At 28.3% G+C, this 24,526-nt stretch overlaps 1 protein-coding gene across 1 annotated transcript in view; it reads left to right on the plus strand.

Annotated features, from left to right (window-relative positions):
• The first annotated feature begins 1,587 nt into the window (after positions 1-1,587).
• Mulk (acylglycerol kinase-like protein Mulk) overlaps positions 1,588-24,526 on the plus strand; it is a 29,716-nt gene continuing 6,777 nt past the window's right edge. The window contains exons 1-11 of the mRNA XM_043047378.3: positions 1,588-1,780; positions 3,987-4,026; positions 5,476-5,555; positions 6,582-6,657; positions 10,221-10,313; positions 11,116-11,151; positions 12,161-12,252; positions 16,221-16,290; positions 20,011-20,093; positions 20,409-20,466; positions 23,227-23,380. Of these exons, the coding sequence (XP_042903312.2) occupies positions 1,671-1,780; positions 3,987-4,026; positions 5,476-5,555; positions 6,582-6,657; positions 10,221-10,313; positions 11,116-11,151; positions 12,161-12,252; positions 16,221-16,290; positions 20,011-20,093; positions 20,409-20,466; positions 23,227-23,380 (892 nt within the window). The 5' untranslated portion in view covers positions 1,588-1,670. The remainder of the gene's footprint in view (positions 1,781-3,986; positions 4,027-5,475; positions 5,556-6,581; positions 6,658-10,220; positions 10,314-11,115; positions 11,152-12,160; positions 12,253-16,220; positions 16,291-20,010; positions 20,094-20,408; positions 20,467-23,226; positions 23,381-24,526) is intronic.

Here is a 24,526-nt window from a genome sequence, read left to right on the forward strand (position 1 = left end):
TATATATATAACACTTTATTCAAGTTGAAATATCGAAAAATAAATTTTAAAAAATAAAATAAAGTATATAGAAAAAAATATTAAAAATTAATCCGTGACCTGGACTGAACCCCTGACCACCGAGTCTACAAACTTCTTTACCCAGAACTTCCTTTCGGTTAATTAACAAAATCCAAAATGGCCTTTTATGTGCCCCCTAAATAGTGTATAAAAATTCCCTTTGGTACGATTGTTTGGTAAATTAAGATTGAGTTATAAAACGTGAAAATTCAATCATTAGATCAAAATCTATTCAGGGTGGTCTGTCTTTTATTTTGTACACTATACATCGAGTTCTGTGAACAAAATGTTCTTAAATTCATTCCAAAGATATGATGAAAAAAACTGTGGGTCTAGGTTTTGAATCCACCCAGCTGTAGAGCGGGTACCTGCTTGTCAGGGAAATAAAGGCGGTAGGTGCACAATGCTGATTTTATTTTCACCATCTCTCCTCGTTAGTCATAAATCGTGGAGTCTTAATGGATGGGTGATCGTGTAAAGCTAAGGGTGGTGGCGCTAGTGGTAAAATTGCTCTTTCAAGACTTCCGGGTTACTGCTTCCGATATATTTTTACGCCGCAGGTTGAAAAAACGCGCCATCATATTATTGCATCATATCTTCTGCAGTATTTTACATGTACCGAGTTCTTTCTTTCAGCCTTTAAACTTCCGCGTTATCATATTAATAGTATAATCATTAGAATATTTTCTAATTAGGCTAACTTAAAAAGATATTTTTGGCGACACTTTATTCAAATGTAGCCAAATAAGGGATAAAATACAAAACATGGCAAACATTAAGAATTATTCAAAGTGAGATATTAACTTTCCAAAATTTTCTTTGGCCTTACGACCTCTGAGAATCAATACATTTCTGAAAGCTCTTATCAATGGTACAATTATGTTTAGATTTGAACCCAAATTACAATAACAAAACTGCATAGAATATTTGGCTTGTTCACACATCGCCTAGTAGACATAACATAAGCGGAGGGATACACCGAAAACTTTCTAAATTTCTTCCGGTTTAAGGACGCTTGTTATTGTTTACATTAGACCACCCATCCATATCAATGGCCCACTAGCTCACAATAGACTGTTGGACGAATTTTTTCTTCATATAAATATTTTAAATAAAATTCTCTTCGCGCGAATATTTTATTGCTATATCATAATTAGGTTTGCAATAAGGTAAAATGAACGAGAGAAGGTCACACATTTTAAAGGAACCGCAACGTATAGGACCCCTATAGCCAAATTCGAGAAGGAAAAAAAAATATGTGAAAAAATATTGAAGAGTCAATTTTTAACTCCAGATTCAAATATTATTTATTATATTAATGAGATTGTTCGAATGAAAAGTTTCTAAAAAAGAACTATTACTTTAAAACTATTTAAAAGAACTATTATTAACTAGCCCATTATGCTGTTCTTGTGCTGCGTAAAGTACCTGCCAAGAGTACGAGAATGTTTTGCAAGCAGCGAGAACAGTACCTATAACACAAGGCCTAACATTTTTAATCTATTGTTAAAGCTGTAAGCTTGTTTATTAAAACAAGCATTATTTTAAATAGCCATCCTTAGCATAAATAAAAACACAAAAGCCGGCCTTCCTACATTCTTATTATAAATATGGCTAAACTTATTGAATTTGCTAAAACTCTTCGCCGTCACTGGAAAAAATCAACCTTTTTTTTTGGAGTATTGGCATATGGTTCTTCTTATGGTTTTGATCGTTACAAGTGAGAATTTTGAGAATACTTTTTACCTAAATGGAAAAGTACTCAATATTCACTTAAAAAATGCTTATACATTAAATCGTATTTTTCTGCTCGTTTTTTTAAGTAAATTATTTCTTTAACCAAGCAAGGCAAATGAAAATTCCGTTTGGTAATAAATCACTAATAAATTTAGAAATCATTGGCCCCTGGGCACAGAACTGTTGGGCGCCCCATTAGTTTTAAAAATTACGGGTTGTTCATTTAAAAAAATACTTTTAAACTTTTTATGACATAAGTAAATTATAATATAGTTGTGCATATATATTTTTCCATTTTTATTTTCTCATAATTGAAGTAGACAATTCTCAAGGGAAAATATTTGTAAAATTTAGAGTTCATCCCAGGCTTTATAATAAATCAGGCCAAAATTTGGAAGATTTTTGTTTTTTGCAGTTTGAAAGCCTTTTTTAGTGTATATTTCTTGTCAATATAATGTTACTATTTCAATGTGTTACTATATACTTGCAAGATTTATTTCAGAAACTAAGAAAAAAGTTCTTGACAATTGAAATAATTATAATCATAATGATGAAATTGAATTACTTCTAAATATTATCAACCTTCAATTAAAAAAAAATAACACGAATGACCTTCATCCTTTCTAAAATTTCGTATAGCGTATATACAATCGCACAAAACACGTGTGTAGTGCCACAATCAAACAGCAAAACTCCCAAATAATACATGGCAGACTTCCAATCGCAACAGATTTTTATTTAATTAACGGTCGTGTAAAAACCTGATAAATTATAACACACATCGACAAATTTTGCTACGCCCCAGTTTTCTCGGGATAGTAAATATTTGCAATATTAACCTATAATTATAACATAACCGAGTAAACTTGGATTATCAAGGAAGTGGTAAAACTAACATAAAATGATGATTAAAGCCTCCCTGTGTATGCGAGAAATTGAATGCATGTGTTTTGGAGAACGTAATCTGCTCTTCTGACAACAACAAAAAATAACAATAATAATAAGTTTATTATTAGTCAGTTGTTAGACCATTAACTGTTGCTCCTTCTCACTTAATCCTTATTTGATAAATGTATTAATCAACAACATAATAATTGTCCAATATGGAAGCGCTTCTATTTTTTAAAAGTAAAGAATTTTTTTCATAGTACAGTAAAACTTGTGTAAGTTAACCACTTGTGGTGCATTGTTTTAGTGGGCAACTTATAGAGGGGGTGGGTCATTGTTTACTTTTTCGTTTCCTATATCATGTTGCTATACATTTAAAAAAAATTTTTACTTGACTTAAAAATTTTATTTAGCAAATAGCCAAATGAATATCTTAAGAAATGTGTTTAAACCTGAATGAACTTCAATTTGTTACATATACATAATTCTAATATTTAACTAACTTTTTTTAAAAAAATATTTCGTTAGTTCTGCATGTGAAGTGTTTAATAAAATTAATTTCTTAAAATATCAGAACACGAATAAAAGATCAAAGCATATTTCAGAGCATTCATTTATTCAAATGCTCACTATTGCAACTGGAAGAGCAACTTTTCAACTAACACACCTGTTTTCAATGAATGAATCAAAGAAATGGTCAAAAGCTGACCCCTTACAGTTTCTCTAGATGGTCAACTGACAAAAGGGTTTAGATTAGCTTTTTACACTATTTCACCAAACAAGTGAAATTTTAACATACATTGCAAAATGACGGAAAATTTTCTGAATTTTTTTTTTCTGGTCAACTAATGAGGGTTTAAGAATAGAATTTCATAATGCTCCTAGACAAAATGGACTTTTTTCAGCGGTCAACATACAAGATAGACAGGTGGTCAAGTAACAAAGGTTTTGCTTCTTTATATTATATAGGAAAAATTCCGTTCTTGATAATTGAGGTCAACTTATGCTGGTGTCCAACTTACAAGGGTGGTCAACTAAGCAGGTTTCACTGTATTGTTTTAAATATTTTCATTTTACTTTCTTTAAAATCTTTATTATTTATGCTTTATAATGACTAATCTGTAAAAGCTCAAAATAATGTATAATACTGTTTTTGAATATTTAAAAAATGAGAGCCATAAATATTTATGTGTTTTATACTTTATAAATACCTATAATTTAAAAAAATTATGACGAAAAACTCATATGAAAACTGTGATTTTGATCTTCATACTTTTTTTACATTTCATTTTTTTTTTCAGAACATTTCAGATGATGAGAGCTTATTGTGAAGAAGCAAAAGTATGTAAATATTTTTTTTTCAATTAGATTCATGTTTTACACTGTTGTAGTCTGTAATGTGATCACTTTGGGACACAATGATTTTAATAACATTAACTGATTGATAAAAATAAACAAATCACATAATTAGATAAAGTTACCAACTTAAACTACATGTACTGAGTTTAAAAATAAAATGAAGAAAAAAAGTTTTTTATTTATTATTGTTAAAAAATTGATAAGTAACATAAAAGTTTAGGTTATTTATCAATTAATATTTTCTTTTTCTGTTTACTCTTTTTGAAAAAGATTCGTAAGGAAATTGTCTTTTTGCTAGCCTTTAATTATTTTTCAAAAGATTTAAATTTTTCTGTCATTTTTATAATGAGTGAGTGATTACTTTGTGAAATATGCACATAATATTGAAAGACTAATTCAGTTATTATATAATATGACACTTTTTGATAAATTTTAACGATCATAAGTCCCTTTTGAAACTCAAAGTGCCTTTTTCCGAGAGGAAGCACCATGACCTTTTTATTTCTAGGGAAATTTTTTCACCGAGATATACAGTAGATGTAACTGTATATAACATTTATTAATTAATAATCATTGCACAGTGCAAAAAATGAAAGGAAAAAGCAGAATATTTTCAACTTTTCATCCAATCATTAGATTGACATGTACTTATGTAAAATTTTATTGATTCATTTGTATAGCCTGAAATATGCTTTCACATGGTGCGTAACGTTTTTAAAAAGTGCTTAAATGTGCTGTTTTCGATTTTAGTGTTTTATTAGCCCTCATAGGTGCTTTTTTCGTAGGATATTTTTAAAAAGTACTTTATTTTCCCTTTTCGAAAACGAGATTTTTTTTCTTCACCATTTCGATTTTCGCGACGTATTATGCAAGAGCATGGTTTCCAATCATTCTATTCAGCGTTTTCAGAATTTATTCAACCACAATCCATTTCGGCGTATAAACGGGCCAACCATATTACATGTTTGATGTAATACTTGCCTATCCGCATGTGCGTCTACTGAGCTGCATTAGGTGAGATTCTTGTTCAACTCTGCTGCATTTTGCAAGATACTCTCGATTTCAGACTTCCTTTTCCACCCTCTGAAATGTAACCGAAAAATCTCTCGATGTTTTTATGGTGGCTAATATAATCAAGAAAAGAGTTCTTTGTAAGAAACTAGTTATTTTATCACGATCATGTGAAGTCTTGGAAAATTATTTTGCATTTTGTTAATGTATGTGCTTTTGTAATGTGCTTAAAATGTACTTAAAAGGTGCTTATTTTTTTGTTGAAATATCTGACTACACACCCTGTTTTAAATGTATGCAGTTGACAACTGTTTCTGAATAAGCATTTTTTTTTTTTACAATGAGTTAGGATTCTTTTAACTCTCATGTAGCATACTGTGTGTTTCATTTATTGATTTTTTTTTTCCAAACACTTTTTAGGAATATGGGGAGAAACCTTTACAACAGATGTCAAAACCAAAACATGTGACTGTCATTTTGAATCCAGAAGCTAATTATAAGTATTTAACGATTCTCCTTCTTATTTCTTTGTAGAAATTAAACTGTCATTGTTTTTTGTTTTTTGTTTTTTCATCACACAATAACTACTTGTCAGATTTTATTTCAGAAGAAAAACCTGATTTTTTTTATTAATACACCATTTTTACATTTTATTTACTTGAAATTGTCTGAGTTTTATTATATTTCACTAATTTTTTTATTTAATATCTGCTCTTTTTTCTTCTGTTCTCAACAAATAAATAATTCAGTGTCTTAATAAAATTCTTTGTTAAATGGTTTGATACAAATACTGACCTGCAATCAAAACTAAATAGACGTATGTAAATACCCCCATGGACATTCTTACATTTTGTTGATACTTTTTTAAAATTAACAAGCTTGTCTAAACTATTTAAAAATGAAATATCCCAAATGAAACTCCTCATAATTCAAATTTGTGTTACTTAAAAATCAAAAGTCTTTTTTTAGTGTTTACACATCTTTGAAATCCAATATTGTATTGTCGCATGATTTAAAAAATGGAACATCGCAATTTGTATGCGTGCATTTTTAAAATCCATTGTCTTAATTCACATTCGAATGATTTTAATATCAAGTTTCCTTTAATATGAAACATACCTGATTTAAAAGTTTCACATTGCAATTCATATTCAGATGATTTAAAAATTATATATCACAGTTTGTATTCATGTGTCTTAAAATTTCTATATCGCAATTCATATTCACCCATCTTTAAAATCTTAAATTGAATGAATGAATGAATACAATGTATGTAATTAATAAAGATTTTGCAGAAATTTTAAAAAAGAAAATTTCGGAAAGTAGATATCTCTCAGGCTGTTTCTCCTAAACTTTGCATCTACAAACTAGTGACAAATCTCACTAATTTGATGTGCTATTTAGTTACATTTTTGTATAAAATTGCCAGACCATTTTGAAAATTTTATATAATTGATAGACATATGTTTGTTAGATATGTTTGATAGACAAGTAATATCTTCTTATATTGTGTTTTCTTCCTACAGGAAAGCAAACATTCAATTTGAAAAATTTGTGGCCCCTTTGCTTCATTTAGCAGGTTTTAAAGTTAGTGTATTTCAGGTAATTTAAATTTTTAACATACCATTTAATTACATAATAAGTTTTATTTATAGTATTTGACACGTAAGCGTACAGCTTTATTGTTTAAGTTTTCCAGTAGTTTAGTATTAAGCCAGTTTTTATTTCTAATACTGTTGTCATGTCTTAAATTTATAATTCTGAACTTTTCATGATTGTAGTTTTAAAAAAAAATTCAACAAAAAAGAACATAGAAAAAAATACTCATGATTTTGAAATATTGCTTTAAAAAAAAGTAATAACAGAAATTATAAAAATGTTTTGTTATTCCTTAAATAGACATCATTCATTAAAAAAAAAAAATTTATATCTTATTTAATTTATTAAAGTTTTTCTTAATTTATTCTGAAGAGGTAAGTTGTGCCTTTTTCCTTGCCTTCTATATATTAATTTCCTAGTTCAGTATCCTTTTAAGTGATAATTTTTTTTAATAATTTCAATTATAGAAGCCAAACTAAATTTCTATTAAACTATTTGCAGTGTTGCTTTTTATGAAACATTTTGCTAAGTTTAACTCATTCATTTCTGCAAGTGAACAGTGAGTTATTTGTGATTTATCTGTGTAATTTACAAATCTATTGTTGCATAGCCATTTAAATCTTCTAATTTATTGCTGTACTGGAAAAGATATAGCAATTCTAAGTAGAGAAGAAATAATATCAGAGCTCTTTTTAATGTGGTTCATCCATGACTTGTTATGTGTTGCCCCTACATTCCTAAAAAAATAACATTAAAATGGAAAATTATGAGTTGGTTAGTAAAATTCTATTAGGGTTTACCAAATAAAGCATGAACTTAGGTAATTGTGTAAGAAGTAGTGCAATGCCAATAGCAGTGCCACTATTCAGGGTTATAAAATCAGATAAAGGATTGCACTGCAGAGTGATTATAACTTAATTAAAGATTGGTGTGAAAGTAGTTAAAGTGAATGTAAAGTGCTAAGATGAATAAGGCAAATGTACTAGAAAATAAGTAATAGTATGATTTTAGAGGTGGAAAATAAGCAATTTAGCATATAACTTATGTTTATGGCAAATGGTGTCTAGGATAAACAGTTGTAAACAAATACTGTAGGGTGACCTGGGGTAATTATTGGTCAAAAAATGCAAACATCTATTTTGTGAAAAAACTATTCAAGATAGAATTTTAATATTTACTGGAAGTTTGAAGCTATATGAGATGAGTCCTATTCTACCTTTTTTTGTTTGAAAATCTAATTAGAATTTAAAAGATCTTAAATTTTTAGTGATCAGGAATTACCCCTTCTCTTGATCATTTCCGGGGTAATTCTTGATCGTTTCTGGGGTAATTACTGATCACCAGTTTTTATAGTAAATGGGCTGTTTAAAAATAATTATACAATGGTAATTAACAAATAAGACATTAAGATCAAACAAATAAACCAAAAAGATATGTTTAAGCTGCTAATAAAACGTTTTATTTAAAAGCAGGAATAAAGATTAACTCTTCAGCTCTGGCAGCAGCTCTCACACTGAAATTTTCATTTTCAATCATTAAAAGAAATTCACTATTTTTGCTTTCTAGAAGCTTAGTATCCTTTTTAAGCTTATAATTTCTCACCATATTTATATTAGGTTAATTTATCAACTTAAAAATTATTCTAACAATGTACAGACATAAAATTAAGATAGAAGCAAGGTAAGACAAACTAGAAATGGTGCATATCAGAGCACATTTGTCTTGTATACAGTTAAAAACAAATTTTGTGATTATAGTTAAAATATATTTTATAGTTGTTCCACTTAATTAATATGAACTGTTATTTAAGAAAAGAAAATTAACTATTTATTAGCTATTTATTAAACTATTTATAAGAAGAAATGACAATGATCAGGAATTACCCCAGTGATCAATAATTACCCCATCTGTAGGGGGCAACATTTGATATAGTTTCCTATAATCAATTATAATGTTTACAGTAGATGTGAAACAATTAAACAAAAGCTTACACTATTTTTATATCAAAGAAAAAGAAAGTAACTCAAAATATTTATTATTAAGAGAAGGAGGGGGATCTTTGCAGAAATGTGCACATCTTGAAACCCATCTTTGAAATGGAAAATGCAGAGAGCAGTTTAAAGATACTTATTTTGTTAGATTAAACAAAATACTATTATTAACAAAATGTAGTTATACTTTAGTATAGTGTACAAGCATTCTTGTCCATGTCTCAAATTTAAAAAAAAATAATTTTTTAAAAATAAAACTTAGGTGATCATTATTTACCCCAGAAACAGAGTGATCGTGAATTACCCCGGGTCACCCTAAAAGTTTTCCTGAAAAATGTGCGTCAATATTGGATTTGTTGCAATCAAAATCAAGAAAATATTAATATCTCCCATAAATTCATTACTGCTGTTGATGAAAATATTCAATTAATTTGTGACACCACTTCTGCATGTTGTCTGATATGAGTAATTGAATAGTGCTATCAATCATTTTCTACCTAAAAAAATATTACTACTTTGCATTCATTTATTTTATGTGAACATCCTTCTTAGGTTGAATTTACATTCTCTTTAAATGATCTCTTGTTTATTGGTTAATTAATTATGTGCAGTGTTCAAAGTCATACCTTCCTTTATAACACGTCCCGTGGCAAAATCGTGGTGACACGGTGACATTGTCACAGAATGATATTAAGTTCTTGTTGAAAGATTTTTCCTTTGGAAAGTAAAAAATTTTGGTTTTCTTTTATGCAGAAATTTTTTGCGAAAGATTTAATCTTTTCTTCAAAACTACATTCAAAAAATGCCCTTTTCGCACAACTGAGTGGGAAAAAATTCCTTGTGATTTTTCTGTTCTCATTTGAGAATAATGAAGTAAAAAATGTGATTTTCTCTTTTATTAGAAATTTTCGTTCTATTTTTTTTATTGCAGTTATTATTTTTAATTTCCAAATCTTTTTAAGTAATGTATTTTTAATACGATATTATTTCTTAGAACAACTGAATCTCGAAATAAAAACACGCATGCAGTACCCCCTTTTTACAGAGACCGATTCACGTAATTTCGCCGTCAATCTTTTTTGTGGTAATTACTGCTGTTATTTTTTGTAATTTTTTTTAAATGTGATTTACATAATGCAAAAAATATATAATTAGTGCTTTTTTCCTCCTACAAAATGCGAAAATATCACCTTTAATATTACATTCTTAAATAAAAATATTATTTTATCCGATTTTTTTTTTAAGTCGACGCTTCGGTGACTTTAAATTAGTAACATGTATATTTGTTATTATTAAAAGCATCTTGCAGAAAAATATTATTGGTACTATGTATGTCACAGAAAGCCCAAAAAAAAATCACTTCTTATTGGGCCACCCTAATTTGTGCTAGACTGAGAAAAAATCACATTTCATTAATAAGAAATGAGGTTTCACAAATTTTAGGGTGCCCCATTCCATCTACCATTCTCTGCTTTAAAAGCAACTCTAAAAAAAGTTAAATTATATTTAATGAATTTTATATTAAATGTGTTTCTACTTGTGAGTTTGAAATTTTTAGTTTCTATTTTGTTTTAGACAGAGTTTTCAAAGCAGGCTGGAAAGTTGATGGAAATAATGTCCAACACAGATGCAGTTATAGTTGCAGGAGGTGATGGTACACTCCATGAGGTGTATTCATTTTAATATTATTCTTTTCATTTTAGAATGTTTCTAAATCTGTATCAGTCATAGAAGTTTTTTTATTTATTGAAATTTGGTCTTATTCAGTTTTTTTTATCAAAGTTTTTTGTAAGAAATTGTTTGAAAAAAGTTTATTGATCTACGATGGCTAAGTGGTTAAGGCATTGAGCTGAACTTGAGTGGTTAAAGCATTTGCCGAGGTTTGACCCTCTGTGGCAGCTTGAGGCCTGCCCAGCTTCAGATTGGTCTGTACCAACTTGTCTGGGAAGTAAAAGTGGTCAGTGCACGTTGCTGACCTCTTTGTCACCAGCATGACCCTAGCCTTGATTTCCATGATCCCCTAATCCTGTACGGGTTGCTGTGGAAATGCTTCACGTTTTTACTTTAAAAAAAGTTTATTGAAATTTCTTTAAAATGTTAGAAAATATTTATATTTTAATAATTATATATCACACTTAAATAAAATAAAACTTTTTACAAAAACCTTTAAATAATCTTTTTCAATTATTTTGTTTTGATATACATATGGAATTTTATTATTTTAACGTTCCAAGCTTTTTTATATTGAAATTCTACTGCTGTTCTTTATTTCCCATTGAATCACAAAAAAAAGGCTGGAAAGTCACAAAATGTTTCAGAAATCTTTTTTATTATTATTATTTATTTAATAATCTTGTAATGATAAAAAAAAATGTTTTCATTTTAGTTTTTTTATGTCCTTGTTGGTTTTTGCTATGTGTTCTTTATATTATTTTTCTTTTAATAATAATGCTGATTTAAATTTAATTAGGTTGTAACAGGGCTCATGAGTCGTTCGAATGAGGAAGTAAGTTTTAACATTTTTATATGTTTTTTTTTATGAACGCTAATGAAATATTTTATTAATTATATAATATGGAATCAAAATTGATTTGTTTTGAATATAAACTATCAAAATTGAATATATTATGTTTTAAATAATTAACTTAGTTAAATAAAGTTTATTACATGGTTTTTAATTGTGTTACATAAAAGGAGTCATTATTCTTTTCATATTTTTTTAGTAATTAATAAATAGAGGTGATTATTTATTTTTATATACATTTTTTGTTTTGTAACTAAAATTATATTATTCCATTTTAAAATTTTTATATTTTACTTTAGGGAATGCCAATAAAACATATTTTTAATTATATCAATGTAAACAATCTCAAACTAAAGATTTTTTTTAAATTTAATTATTTAGTTAAGACTATTGGCTATTAGTTATTGCTACACTGTTTCTAAAATATGTTAATTAAAAATGTTCATTGTTTTTTTTATTATTTTTTTAATATTTAATTATAGAAGTGTTTCTTGAATTTTCTATACATGTTTAATTTTACAATATTTTATTATTTTTCAAACTTAATAGTTCTCATATGTCACATATATATTTGTTGAATGCATAATCATCTGTTTTATCCCTTAAAAGCTAATGAGTTGAACCCTTAAAGCCACGAGATGGGAGTATTTAAATTCCTAAAATTGAATTCCCTTATTAACTATACTTAACAGGCTTAATATTAATGGTTAATGGCCATAACTAATGGCTAATTTGTATTTAAAAATTTCCTTCATAAATTTGAATGAGAAATATTATCTATAACCAAATAACATAGTTAATATTTTTAAAATGTCTCTTTGTTTAAGATTATGATTCGGATCTGTTGTTTTGTTACTAAATTGAACTTTTCCAACAAACAGCTGCAAGTTTAAACTAATTCATTTCTTGTTGCTTCTGTGCACTGTTTATAAATGCTAAATTCATTAGTTTTTGTTACTTTTCTTAGGATGTTTAATGTTGATCTTTCCAGGAAGAACAGTATCCTTTAGGAGTAGTTCCACTAGGAAAAACAAACACTGTTGCTAAATATCTATTTGGGTCTAAATCATCTTCTAGTGCACAGTAAGTTTCAATGAAAGGTTGGTTTTAAAATTTTTCCTCATATATTATCAAAAAAAAAAAAAGAAATTAAAATGCTCAATACCTAGGAAAAAATAAATTCCACTAGTCATCAATTTATTTTCAAACTCACTTAAAAAAAAAGTTTCGTAAACTACCATAATTTTCTTACCGCTGTCCTGAGTGGATCTTTAATAGATAATATGATCCCCATGGCAGAATTTTTTCGGGCTTTCTGTGACATACCTCTCTAATTGTTCCTGAATCATATAGATGGCCGCACCTTTTAAAAATTTTTACTCATTGAATGTTTTTCTGTTTTATTCTTCCAAGTTTTTCAAAAAAGGGAGCAGCACTTGATTTATTTATAATGTTTTCTTAATGATTTGGCGATTTATATTTTATTCTGATGTGGTTGTTCTAACTGTAACTTTATCTTCATTTATTTTTCTTATTTGTGGGCATCTCTTTATCATGTATTAGTTTGTGTACTTTTAGCTATTATTTAGACTTATTTTGTGGTTATTTGTCATTCATTTTTCTTTGCATTTACATTTCAATTTTTCTAATTTGTTTTTTCTTATGTGATTTTCCATCATGGGACCTCGGGAGCACTGTCAGTTTTTGGTTTCACCAGTTACAACAGAAAGGCTACTGTGGGTGTTGGCAGGCAGCGTGTCTCCTTGATGAAATGCTAACACACATATCTTGATTTTTTATAATTTTTGATGTTTTGTGCTAAAATTGTTTTTCTGACTTTCTAAATTGAAATAAAACAAATTTGGGTTAACTGCTTTAAGCGCTTTTCTATTTTGATTTCTTATTTTAAATGTTACTTACTTTTTTTTTCTTTTTCTGAATTTGTAAATTAGAGTCATTCTTTAATTAGATACCTCTCTAATACTAATATCTTTCTACAAGATACTTTTAAAAATAACAAATGTACATGTTACTAATTCAAAGTAACACAAGTAAAAAAAAAGGAAGAAAACTCTTTTAATTGAATATGTAATAGTTTTTTATTCTAATATTCTTATTCTTGCATTTTGTAAAAGGAAAAGACACTATAATTTTTCCGTGTTTCATAAATCATCGTTCCATTTAAAAAAATTATGAAATCCATAGCATTAACTACCAAATATAAGGATTGACGACAAAATCTTGCAAATTGGACTCTTTCAAAAAGGGGTTACTAAATCTGTGTTTTCATAATGAGATTCAGTTGTAATAAATAATACAGTATTAAGAATATTCAATTTTAAAAGATACGTTGAAATCAATAGTAATAATTGCATTAAAAATAGAATGGAAATTTCTGCAGAAAAGCAAGCCAAAACTTTTTACTTCATTACTCTTTATTTTTCATTATTCTCAAATGAGAACAAAAAAATCACAAGCATTTTTTTCTCTCTTCGATGCACGAGAAAAGCATGTCTTGAATATAATTCTGAAGAAAAGAGAAAATTTTCGAAAATTTCTGCAGAAAAGGAAACCAAAGTGTTTTACTTCCCAAAGGAAAAGTCTTTCTACAAGAACTCAGTAACGTTCTGCAGCAATATCGCCGTGTTGCCACGATCCTGCCACAAGGAATATGATAATATGTTAATCCAAACATGCGTAACGTTATCTGTAATTATAGCATGAGCAGAATATTTAGAAAAAAGTGCATTTCATATAAATTATATATCATTATTAGCCTATTAAAAAATTATCTTCATTTTTACTTTGATTTTTTTAATTGATGAAATCCTGACAATTTTTTTTTTTTTTAAGAGCTATTTATGGTTGGAGTTCTTGAAAATAAACTAAAAAGAAAATTATATTTTATTATTTAAAGAACTGAACCAGCTGATAAATAATTTGAGCACGTTTGTATCTCTTGACTGGGTAAGAAATGAACTTATCTATCAGCAAAGAATCTTTTACTTAAATTGGAAACAGAATATTAACAATAAAATTCAAATAACATTTAAAAAAATCAAACTGCAAGTGAAAAAAAAGTTTCTAACTCAATAAAAAAGTGAGGTTTGTGAGAAAGTTCCATTGTCTTTCTCTTTTACAGCCCCTTTTTTCAAATCTCTTTCATCATTGAAAGTAATAAAAATTGAAGCCCCTTACTCTAGAGGCAAAGCTATGATTGTTTAACTGTATATTTCATCTTTGCTGTAAAGAATTATCTGAGCTTTAGAATGGTCAAATATTTTTAAAAGTTATTGAACTTTCTTAAATGTCCCCTATTTGGAAATTTTTTTCCACCTTGATGAAAATTATAAACCTTAATAAATAATTCTCACTTGTTGCATAAGCCCAGATAATCATAGATGATTGTGCTCCGGATTTTTTACTAGCCGTGATCCGGAAGTTTCCGGAAATCCAAGATCCAAAAGTTCATTTGTTAATATTTTTTCTGGTAGAATAACAAATGTGATTAGAGATAAAAGTAAACTTATACATAATTATTCATATAAATTATGCTCTATATAATTTGTTTAGATTTTATGTTTTGAAAATATCAATGATTTAAATTTATAAAGACATAATTTTTTTTAAATGTGTCATTAAGGATTTTACTCAAGAAATTTTCAGGATTTTCGAGTTGAGCTCACAATCACCCCTCGATAATGCAGTAACTTTTTAAACATTAAAAAATTGGATCACAAAACAGTGACTTTTCTTCCTTTTTATGCTCTTTTCAGAATTAAAATAGAGAACATGGGCTGACCTAGCAGTCATGAATATTTGTTTCATTGTAGAATGGAACTTAAACATTTAGAATCGGTTGGATCCAATTTAAGCTTTTAAAAAATGGAGGAAACTCTGCAGTTTTTAACTGCGAATCTACACTTTAATTGGTATTTAGAGAGACCATATGCTGCTTTCACAACTAATCTAAGGGTTGACTTTTAACATTGTAATGTATTGTGAAAAAGTTTCAATAGTTAACAGTATATCTTTCTAACTTAACCTTCTTATCTTTCAAACTTACGAACACTCACAATAATAATGTATTCTATGATTATCATTGTATTAATCATGATATCATCAATAATGATGCAGGATATTATATTCAATTTTGAATATTCAGTAGTTATAGTTATCAATAATGATGCAGGATATTATATTCAATTTGGAATATTCAGTAGTTATAGCTATCAATAATGATTTGATTCATTCGAACCAGTGTTGAACATTTTAAGGTTGAAATCTATCAGTGTTCGGCTATCTTGCCATGTCGTTTTGAACCTAACCCAGAAGAAAAAGAGAACTCCCGAATCTAACATTGGTACACGCTAGCTTTCGTGGATTACTTTCCATGGATTTATATTTACGTCGCATGGAGAGTAAAACCACAAAACCTCCTAATGAATTTTAACTCGTCAATCGTTTACCACTTAGGCTGTTGTTTTAAGTACTGTGGTCAGTGTGAACCGGGAGAAGAATTTGTGTTGACCGGCAATTGCTGGGATTCAAAACTGAGTAACCTTCCCTGAGACACTACAGCTCTATCAATAATGATTTCATGTTCAGTATGCATTGCTACAATTAATGATCATGATATTGCTGTATTTTATACACTTATATGTACAATCAGTAGCCAGAGACGTGTATAAACCAGAATCTGTCATTCCTACGTGTTGACAAATTCGATACCCCTATGACCAATAAGTAACATTTACTTTTCATTCTTGCTTTGTGAAGTTAAACTATATTATAATTTGTCTATGGTCAGAACTCCTTGGCCACAAAGTCTGAGGGTAGCTTCTCTTCCCTCTAAGGTTAGCGCAATAGAATGGGGTAAAGGTTTCCCTCTTTTTTCACCAAGCCCACACACCTACTTGTGATAGTTATAACCCATTACCATAGCCACCACGGGTCCAGGCGAATGGCTAGGGGAGTTCTTACTTTAGACAAACTATAGTTGAATGTTGATTCAGTGTGTGTACAACTGAAATGTTTTTACTTTATTATAGGCTAATGGCTGAGGCTACAATGGCGGTCATACGAGAAAACACTGTTGCTCTAGATGTATTAAAAATTCAGGTAAATGAGTGTTATTATTGTTTTCAAAATTATAAAGAAAAGAAAAACTTGCAAAAACTTATGTAAATATTTTTACATTTAAGGACCTTGAAATAGTCAATTTGCAGCACCCTATATTTCAACCAAATATTAACTAGAATGAACTAAGTAACTAGCATAAGAAATTTTAAGACTTTTTTTTCAAGCTAATTTATGGGACTTGTGACATTAAAATTTCGAACAACAATTCATTTTTTAAAAACAATTTTATTTTAAACAAAGCCTTGTCAATATGTATATAATTTAAAGATTTATTTAAAAATTATAGATGTGAGCAATTTAAAATAATATAATTAATTTTTCCATTGAGAAAGTTGAAAACCTACTATAATTTAATTTTACTAACGAAAATCAACTTCTGAAGTTTTTTAAGACATATAAACACTACCCTTATTATACTAAAGGATAACCAGGGTTGGGGAGTCAGATGTAGAGTCAGAGAAATGTGTCAGACTCTCTTGCAAGTTAAGGAAAAACCATTATCTTTATAGAGACAGCCTGTTTGCATCTAAGTGAATGCCATATCAGCATATCCAACTCTTGAAACGACTTTGCTTCACTTTGCTTACTTTCTTAAATCATGTGAAATGAGGAAATTAAAACTTAATATTTGTTAATAATGTTATGTTAATAAGAAATAATAAAAATGATGTCTAAAAATCATAACAAATGTACGTCTTTCTGTTCACACTTAAAGATACTGATAAAAGAATAATAGATATTGTTTCTTACAGATGATTTTCTTCTCCATCCTTGCAAAAGTAGAGAAATTATTTCTCTCATACTTGATTTGTTAGGGTTATGTCAGTGAAAGATGCGCCATTTTTAGTGGTCCGATCAAATTCAATACCTTTGCAACAACATTATATAGTTGTTGTTTTTTTCAAAAACGGATGTTCTCTTTATTTATTGAAATATGTCTCCAAGTCTTTAATTTCTGTAAGACTAGGAAACTATAACCCTTTTTTAATAATTATACGACGTATATCATAGAGGCGTACATTAAATTTCTGTCCAGTGATTTTATTTTTTAAAAACTTTTTATGTTGTTTTGTAAGCATTATTATGTAATTCGATAACTATATGCAGTCGCGGATGATTTCTTAAATCCTCGACTGCAAGTTAAAAGAACAGAAAAATATATATTTGATCTTATGAAAATTATTTAAGCAAAGATTTATAATTAGTTAATAAAAATATTAATTGAATGAATATTGTGACAATCATTATTTATCACAAACTTATTTATTCGCACTTGATTGTTTTTAAGCCTGAACTATTGTAGAAGAATATAGAAAGTTATTGAAAAATCAGTATTAATTAATAAATCGGCTTTTAATGTATAAATTCCGAAACCAAATTTATTTAGCCTAGTTACTAAGTTGATTAACCCACTGGCGGTTTAGCAAATGGGCAAAATTGGTAGAATGTTTCTCCCCGATACACTATTTCTTTATCTAAGTACATGAAATAACCGGTTTTGCTATGCGGAGAAGACTGCTGGTTAAAGTACGACTTTTTACGTGCAGAACCGTCAGTTGGATAAAAAAAATATGCGAATGAACTTATTGTAATAGTTTATGAATATTTACTAAACAATTCTTTTTCCTTAAGATATTTATAGAGCTCTTCTTATAATGATTTATACAATTTTTAATATTTTTTTAACTGTTATGTAATAAAACTTTAAATAGTCTAATGGTGCGTAAAAAAGTAGAAATATGTAATTAGTATTTCCCTGAGATTTGGTTGAAATTTTAATTAATTGAGAATAAAACTCTCCGCTAAACATTTTAACTACCAACTCTGGTGAAAACTGAATTTATTGTGGTTTCTGGACTTCTTTAATTTAACAGTATTGTGTGACTTTTTCACATATTACTATGTTATAACTACTTTGTCATATTTATGTTGTATAGCAAATTCATTATTTTTGAAGTTTTACCGTGAACTCTCGCTACTACAATATCCGATACAACAATAACTCCCTCTATTACGATTAATGTTTCGTGGTCCCGACAAACTTTCATATGAATTAATGTTGTCTTACTCTCAATATTAAGATACTCTCTGAAGCAATAAACCTCTGTAAAACAGTTTTTTTTTTCAAGTTTCAACCTCATTTTCTCCATTTATTATTGGTTTTCAAATAATGTAAAAAATCTTTTTTTTATCATATTTTGTCACTTTTTCCATTATTTTCTGACAAGAGAAGACTCACTTCTGATCATCCTAAGAGTTTCCGTTCTTAGAACAGAAGTCACAGATGTAACATTCCTATCTGAGTCACAAATGACCACACACATCACATATACACCTGAACGAGAATTTTTTCCGTAGAGAGTGGGTGAGCACGATTCACAAACGAAAATCATTTTTGTACTTTGAACTCGATAAATACTTTGTCGAAAAAATGAATAAATTAGCAAAAATATCGGATTATTTTCAATAAAAACGGTTTTAAGATATGTTTTTGTGACCTTATTTTATTTCAATTGCTTTTAATATTTAATCATAATTGTCACTCTGGAAATTAATTTTTTATATAATAATATGCATTATTAATACATATAACCAGGGGTCGCATTCCCCCTAAAAATCATAAAATTCCTGAAACTATGTGCAAACCCTAAAAATCTGATAAAATTTTGTTGGTGTTCCTAAAAAATTAGAGTTATAGGCTAAATATAAATAAAAAAGCAATAATCTAAAATATAAGAATTTAACTACATTAATTAAAACTGTTTTAATTTTGCCACATGGGAATTCTGATCCTGAGAGAGGTTTTTCGATAAATAAAGCAATGCTTAATGTGAGTCACCATGAGAATACTATTATGTCTCTTAGACTAAACAAAGATACCATTCGAAATTATGGAGGAGTGTTGAAGATCACCACAACACTATTGAGGGCAGTAAAAGAATCTCACAAATCATATCAAGAATATATTAGAAAAATTATCATGATTAATTTGTTTTTCTCTAACTTCTAATATAAATTGCTGATTTGAAATCTAATAATATCACACAATAGTTTTTCTTAATAAAGTAAGGTAAAGGGTAATAATAAAGTTTTGATTAAGAAGGTAAAAATTAAATAAAAATCCAAGTTGGTGTTAATTTATTTTTTCTCTTGATTTATTCTCACTTTTGCCTGTTCCTGAATTATGCACTTAATTTCTGATAGGTAATATGTAAAGTTGAAATTTCATTTTTACTCTTTAGAGATTTCATTCTTGACTTAATAAATTTCAGAGCTTTATTTTATGGCTTGCAATTATTTATGATATGTGTGGATGAATTGTAATAATCTTCTGTTATGTAATAAACTACCTTGTGATCTGTTTTTATCCTAGCAAAATCATATATTACCCCTAAAATTTTTTGAAAAAAGGTCCTAAAATTACCCTTTAATTTTAAAAAACTTTGCTGCTACCCCTGTATAACGTTTAAATTTTTTTTAAAAATCTTATGGTGTCCCCAAAGTATGTAGGCCCTCGATATAACAATATATCCCTCTACATATAACAATATATTTATTTGGTCCGAAAAATATTGTTGTAGCGAGCTTTTACTGTATTTGAAAATTTTAAGACTAACTCTGAAACAACTATGTATTGTTTTTGCTCTGACAAAAGCTTATCTTATCAAATTCACTAAAATGCTGCTTAATTCTTTATAGTATGAAGGTGAAGAAAAGCCTGTGTTTGCCTTATGTCAGTTTGAGCAAGGAGCTTTTTCAGATGTTGAGCCTCTTGTAGAAAAGTAACTTTTCTTTGTGTTCTATATCTTTTTTTTTATGCAAATTTAAAAAATGAAACAAGCTAATAAAGCATTAGTAAAAACTAAATAGTGAAGAAGAAAAAAAACGAAGCAATTTATGTTTACTTTTTATATGTTACTTGTAGTATACCATATTTGAATATAACAATTTTTTAAGAGTTCTTCAAATTGTCTAAATGTTTAATGAATTGCTTTGTCTCATCAAGTTATGATAAAAAAATTTAATTAATTCTTTAAAGAAAAATTTAAATAAAAGTTTGATTTAAGTTTCTTATGCCTGTCTCTTTTCAATTGTAGGTACTGGTATTTGGGCAGTTTGAAAGATAAATTTACCTATTTTAAGAATGCTTTTAAGGTAAATAATAATATGTTCATCATACTTTCATTAATATTGTTTTTTAATGAACTTTATTTCATAAGCAATTTGCTTAATTTCATGGATGTTACTTTTATTGCATTTCATAGATAGTTATTTTTATTGCACTTTAGTTCAAAAGCAATTTACTTCATTACATAGATGTTACTTTTGTTGCACTTCATAGATACCTAGCAACAGTTAGTTAACACAATTCTAATATAGAAGGGAAAAAATATAATAATTGCAGAGTGTTATTCGTATTTGTGACGGAGGAATTTTTTGATCAAGATTTTGTCCGATTTTTGACTACCTAGAGTATTCAAATTTTTACAAGACTGTCTGAGGACATCTTATGCAATGAGAAAATGTCATATTTTTGTATAACAAAAAGTATTTATATTTTCATGAACATTTATTGATATTAAATTATAAAATTAATTGTAAGTGAGACAATTATAAGAATGAGGAAAGTAAGAAAATAATTTTTATTTCCATGTGTGCGACCAGTAAAAGAAATGTAGTTTATGATTGCTCAAATGTTAAACATACAAAACATTTTTTTTACCTTTGTAATTTTTTTGTCAAAGAAGTATTTTCTTGTAATCCATAAAACTATATTTAAAATACATAAGCAAAATGAATACTTCTTTTTGGCTTTGAGATAGTATTAAGAATAAGAACTGGAGTGAGGCTGATTTAGAGGCAATACCAGACAAGCCTCACCGAGATGTTGCAGCCCACTTTCGTCTTCTAACAGCTCACGACTCCCTGCGAGAACACTTGTACCACTTAAATATATGTATGAACCTTCCTGATTGTCGACTATGCAATTCTAAAGAACTTGTGAACCGAAAACATCTCCATGGCTGTAAGTCACTCTACAGACTTGACTCCGAGTTTGCCAAATATTGGCGTGCAAGAGTGAGTTTCTGGGGAAATAACTTCGATCTTTCTTTTACTTCTTGTGATTCCTTCTGGTGTTCATTGTTCTTGTTTGTTGTATTTGATTGTTTTCCCTACCATTGGAAATTAAAATGTATACATATATGTAGGGCTTTTATCCATTTTTATACTATAAAACAGAGATATTTCAATTCATGTCCCTCAGATTGTTATTTTGCAGTCTCATCTTTGTAAAAATAATTTTTACCAAGCATTTATTGAAGAAAAGAATCAAGAAAATCTATATACAAATATTCATGGAGCAGAAACTCCAGGAGACAAGTTTACTGTATCATTTTTAAGGACAAGTGCGAACTTTTTTCATATCATGTGATCTACAATACCCAGACTTCTTTGTTAGAAATGACGCCGTAAGATGTAATCATAAGACCGGATGAAGATGAATTAAAATCTCAAAATATTTATTAATTTGAATAATTTTCGGTTTCACAAAGGCATTTTACTACGCAGCGTGGATTCATTTTATGAATAAAAATTACATTTCTATTTAATTCAAGTTAATGTATACACGAAGAACTTAGCTTATTATGCGAAAGAGATTATTTAATGTTCTCATCTGTTAGAAGGGCTTGTCTAAAATTAAAATATATTTCTTTTTAGGTTTAGTTTTAAAATTGATTTAGTTTTAAGTTATAATTTTAGATGTTATATATATATATATATAAACCCCTCTATTTACTCTTTTACCTCAATTTGCACTTCTGTTTTCATATTTTGTAATCTGGCAATCTTGTTACGAAAATATTTTAAATCATTCTTGAAAATTTTCTCATTCATGTAAGTTCATTTGAATTCGCTACTCACTGAATAGATTTCGTTTTATGTTTTATTCTGTTTTTTCTTTACATTTTATTCTCTGTTTTTATGTGATGTTCTTACTTAATGTTTTCTATTTTATTTGTTGTAAATTTTTTTTCGTGCTACTTACATTATTGTATTATATATTTTGCTTTGGCTATATTGATACAATATTAGAAAGCACTCCTTTTTGTGAATATAATCATGTGAGCTGATGAAAAGATTATATCTTTTATTTTCCAGAGTTTCATTATTTATTATTATTATTATTTTTTCTTTTTCTCTTTTTTCATTGTTCTGTAATTTTTTCCATGTTTTCTCTACATTTTGAACTTACATGTATATACATATTCTTGTGTACTATGTTATTGCAGATAAAAGTAATTATAATAATTATATTGTAATATAGTGTGCACTTTTTCTGGTATTGCTACTTTATATCTTCAAAGCATTTTTATGTCATCTGAAAGCTGTATGGTTAACTTCTTAAACTGTCTAATGTTTTTGCTGTTTTCAACAAAAAAAAATCTGAGCCATGGATATTATGATGTCCATTTTTTTAAGCACACATTTTTAATAGTGTCCATTTAAAAAAAAAACTCTTTTGGTGTTGTGTCCATTTTCTTAAATGCTCATTTAAAACTGCTTGAAGATCAAATGGCTGATTGTCGATGCTCTAAACTTAATTGAAAATAGCTAATATATTAAATAATCTAAAGGTAAAAAATTATATGTAACAATTGTAAAATTTCGCTTGCAATATTTCCTAATTGAGGTCGGCAACTTCTGAAGTTTTCTGTTAATTTACTTTAAAATGTAACTGTTCTTAATAAATAAATATCCTATTTTAATAAAATTTGTTTAATGGGCTAACTGAGGAATGAGGAAGTTATTTATTTAGTGTAATTTAAGCAATAGGAAATTTTCTAGACAGAATATTTTTCTGTTATTAGGGATTCTATTTTTTCATATTAATTTCTAATTCTTTATTTATAGAGCAAATCTGTTATAGAAAACCACAGTCTAGAGTATGTTGCACCCTGTGAAGGCTGCTCTAGGTGTAAACTTGGCAAACAAAAAAAGAGCATTCAAGAGCCAGGAAGTACTAGATGGTGGGGTGCATTTATTCCTCGATCAAATAGTAACAAAGGTTGCTCATTTATGTTAATATTTTATGTGGTATATAGAATGTATCTTCAATTCTTTATTTATGTTGTATAAGTGATCAACAGTGGTAAGAAAAAGAAGATAGCTATTCGAACAAAAAAAGCATTCAGTTGATTGCTGAGAACACTAAAACTTTTTATCTATTACTCTTTTTATTCTGAAATTGAATGAAAATAGTAAATACGCTTACGTTATGTATAAATATTTGCATGAAGTTAAATTAATCTTTCGTGGTTAAGATACTGAACTTTCAATTGCTATGCATTGGTTACAAAATTGTGGAGCCTTCATCTCCCCCTGGCCCACGATGCATACCTGCCAAGTCTCCTGTTTTTTAACGATGACCGAATTCAACTTGCACTGACCACTGCCCTGACATAAAATATTCTCTGTTGTAAACAGATCTTGGGTTAGAGTACCCTTGATGTCAGTTTTACATTGGGAGGTTTTCTTGATTTTCCTCTCCATGTAACTCAAATGTGGATTAGTTCCATCAAAACGTCCTCCACAAAGGCAAATTTCTCCCAATACTTGTACCAGGATTTTCCTTGTCATCTGGATCGGGTTCAAAATAACAAGGCTTCAGAGGCTAGTAGTCGTAAACCCAAAATCAGGTCAGCTGTTCAGCGGCATTTATGAAATAAAATAGTTTAAGTAATTCCAAATAATGGTTTAAGAAAATCTCCTTTAGATTAAGTTTTATATACATATTTTTTACTTTACTAAATGTAAGTTCTTATATTTTCAATTTAAATTTCTCTTTTTAACTTACATGATTATGCGTGACGTATCAAAACTTTACTCGAAGCCTGAAAAATGTCGCGAGTAAAATCTCCGTTATTTTATTTCTCCATAGTTGGCTGATGTGACAATGGATTGTTGCATCCACATTTTTAAAAATATCTGGAATCTATTGAGATAAGGCTGTACTTTACACAAGGAACAGAAAAAACACAGGCAAAAAAACAATGTATGCAAACAGCATACTAGAATCTAAGAGGATATTATTTTATGTTAAACCGTTTAACTATTAAGAACAAAAAGAGCTTTAAAATTCTTGATTTCAATACTAGTCAATAATAGATAAATTGCTTTAGCTTTAGATCAACTTCACTTATGCATATCCAGG

The sequence above is a fragment of the Parasteatoda tepidariorum genome, chromosome 4, assembly GCF_982258835.1.
Source record: "Parasteatoda tepidariorum strain Cologne lab strain chromosome 4, Ptep-v5.0, whole genome shotgun sequence".
Classification (NCBI taxonomy): Eukaryota; Metazoa; Arthropoda; class Arachnida; order Araneae; family Theridiidae; genus Parasteatoda; species Parasteatoda tepidariorum.